We start from the raw sequence: 2744 nt of genomic DNA on the forward strand, positions 1-2744 counted from the left end.
GGAAGGAAGGAAGGAAGGAAGGAAGGAAGGAAGGAAGGAAGGAAGGAAGGAAGGAAGGAGACATAAAATTGAAAAGAGAATGAAGGATACAAGGAAGGAGAGAAGGAAGGTACAAGGAAAAGGAAGAAAAACAGACTTCTAAGTTGGCATCATAGTCTAAATCAGTGTTTTTTCAATCCTGGTCCTAAAGGCACAATGCTCTCCATGTTTTGGATGTTTCTGAGCTTCAGCACACCTGATTCAGATGATTGCAGTTCAGCAAAGCCTGATAATCTGCTATCAATTGATAACAGCTGTGTGAAAGCTGGGAGACATCGTAAACATGCAGGGCAGTGCGCCTTGAGGACCAGGGTTGAAAAACACTGGTCTAAATAACTTCCAGAACTGAAACAAACCAAAACCAAACTCAACGATAAAAGATGATTCTGGATCCTTCCATATGTATGGACTCACTTCAGAGGATACATTCTGAGGGCGACGTCCATGCCGGGGCAGTAGGACAGGAAGGCGGCGAGGGCAGTCTCCTCAAACAGTCCGAAGATCAGGATCTTGTTCCTGAAACGCAGCAGAAATAAATACGATGAAGCGTCTCCGAACATCTACTGGTTCAATCCTGGATTTCTGCAGAGATCTGCTCACTTCATGCCCTGCTGGAAGACGGAGTTCCTCCTGGTCTTACAGATGATCAGATCGGCCCACTGTACGATGACGATGCTGACGAAGAAGGCGGTGTGGCAGGTGAACTCCACGATCTTCCTCTGTTCGTACGTCTGAACAGATTTCACAGCAGGTTAAAAACCGCAGTTCAGCAGAAACCTTCCTCTAGATCACCAACAAAGACGCGGGACTCACCCATTGCTGCCCATAGCTGTCCTCCAGGTCGTTCATGTACTTGTTGTCCCAGTTCACTCGGATCCCGATGAGGGTGGAAGGCAGGAAACCGTTCTCCGCCAAAATGACGAAGTAGGTGAAGAAGCCCGCCAGCGCCTGGATCATCCCTACAGGAGCAACAGTCAGTAAAGAATGAGAGATTGATCGATCCGTCATGGATAATTGAAAAAAGAAACCAGAATTTTTAATGGTCATTTCCAGACATTTCAAACCAAAAATATGACAATATTTGAAAAATAAAGCTGAACATGACTAACAAAAGATAAAAACACTGAAAACAGCATTTGAGTCAAATTTGAGGTAAAAAAAGAGGTAATTTTCATTCCTAAGAGCAATAAACTGTTTTCACGAAGCTGAAAAGGTCCGCTTTCTTCACAGAGAAGAAATATGACCAAAGTTATTTGTGGCTTTAATTCAAATAAACTGTAAATCAGAAAACAAGCAGAAACTTTTGCTTCCCTCCTTTCATTCAAGGCCACCCAGAGAACACCTGGGAGAGCAGCACTCCCTGATCCTAAACTTAGAACAGGAACACAGAGTTCTGGCTTTAGAAGAACTCAGTGGAACCGTCCCACCATCTAACCCCCCTTTTTTGTCCTCCCTGTGGTTGAAAACACATTTCCTTCTACGGTTCAACCAGACAGTATACCTCCCACATAAACCCAGGAAGTGTTTATTTACCGATCTGTCCATACGCGATGCTAATCAGCCTCTCGTTCACCAGTTTGTCTGTTTTGGGGTTTCGGGGCTGTCTCTTCATGATGTCGCTCTCGGCAGCTTCATAAGCCAGAGAGATGGCGGGAACCTGAGGGGCGAGAGGTGAGGGAAGGCCGGTCAGGAGCTGCAGACTGCAGGGATAATTGAGGCAGAACAAAAAAGGCAAAGCATCCTCACCATGTCTGTTCCCAGATCGATACAGAGGATGGTGACAGTTCCCAGAGGCAGAGGGATGTTAGCGATGATGAAGAGGAGGAAAGGAGTGATCTCGGGGATGTTACTGGTCAGGGTGTAGGCGATGGACTTCTTCAAGTTGTCAAAGATCAGGCGACCTGGTGAGAAAATGAAATCCTACTTAAGGACTTCTGTATCAAGCTGCATCTAAAGAATCTTTTCTTTCTTTACTATGTCGTCACCTTCTTCCACTCCAGTAACAATGGAGGCAAAGTTATCGTCCAGCAGGATCATGTCGGCCGCCTGTTTGGAGACATCAGAGCCAGCGATCCCCATGGCAACGCCGATGTCAGCTTTCTTCAGAGCTGGAGAGTCGTTTACACCGTCACCTGTCACGGCCACGATGGCTCCCTGCAGAACAAACAAGGAGGGAGAGAGTTTGACTTTGTTTAGCTGAAATATTGACTGAAAATAAAAGTACAGATTTAATGTTTATGTGACTCAAAGACATTTTTGCTGCTAGATCTAAATATGGCAAAGGGGCAGGTTTTCCTTAGGACAAAACGTCCTTCATGTTTTACCTGTCTCTGGCAGCCTTCAACAATGATTAGCTTCTGCTGCGGGGAGGTCCTGGCAAAAACGATTTCTGTGTGATACTTCAAAATGTCATCAAGCTGCTCTGGGGTCAGATCTTTCAGGTCGCCTCCATGAACAACACAAGCCTTGGCATCCCTGGAAGAAGAAAAAAAAAAGATTAAATCATCCTGATACGATCAAAGGAACATTGAAGGTATATTTGAAACAATCTAAGGACCAAGAACACGACCCTGAGGTTATCCACATACGTTAATGGATTTCTTTCTCACTACACGGCAATGATTCTGTACCTTGGGTTAACCTCGTTGATAGGAATATTCAAACGTGCAGCAATGTCCTCCACAGTCTCGTTGCCTTCAGAGATA

General features: G+C 45.2%; 1 protein-coding gene across 3 annotated transcripts in view; it reads right to left on the reverse strand.

The window, feature by feature from the left end:
- The window catches only part of LOC107084232 (sodium/potassium-transporting ATPase subunit alpha-1), a 49259-nt gene that overhangs the window by 1012 nt on the left and 45503 nt on the right, over positions 1-2744 (reverse strand). The window contains exons 14-20 of one of the 3 annotated variants that reach the window (XM_015373964.1): positions 2364-2514; positions 2025-2193; positions 1786-1940; positions 1573-1696; positions 853-998; positions 640-770; positions 454-555 (exon numbers count right to left, since the gene is read on the reverse strand). In XM_015373964.1, coding sequence (XP_015229450.1) covers positions 454-555; positions 640-770; positions 853-998; positions 1573-1696; positions 1786-1940; positions 2025-2193; positions 2364-2514 — 978 coding nt within the window. The remainder of the gene's footprint in view (positions 1-453; positions 556-639; positions 771-852; positions 999-1572; positions 1697-1785; positions 1941-2024; positions 2194-2363; positions 2515-2744) is intronic. The other 2 variants (XM_015373965.1, XM_015373966.1) reach the window with 2 other exon arrangements.

This window comes from Cyprinodon variegatus, unplaced genomic scaffold, assembly GCF_000732505.1.
Source record: "Cyprinodon variegatus isolate N-32 unplaced genomic scaffold, C_variegatus-1.0 Scaffold95, whole genome shotgun sequence".
Classification (NCBI taxonomy): domain Eukaryota; kingdom Metazoa; phylum Chordata; class Actinopteri; order Cyprinodontiformes; family Cyprinodontidae; genus Cyprinodon; species Cyprinodon variegatus.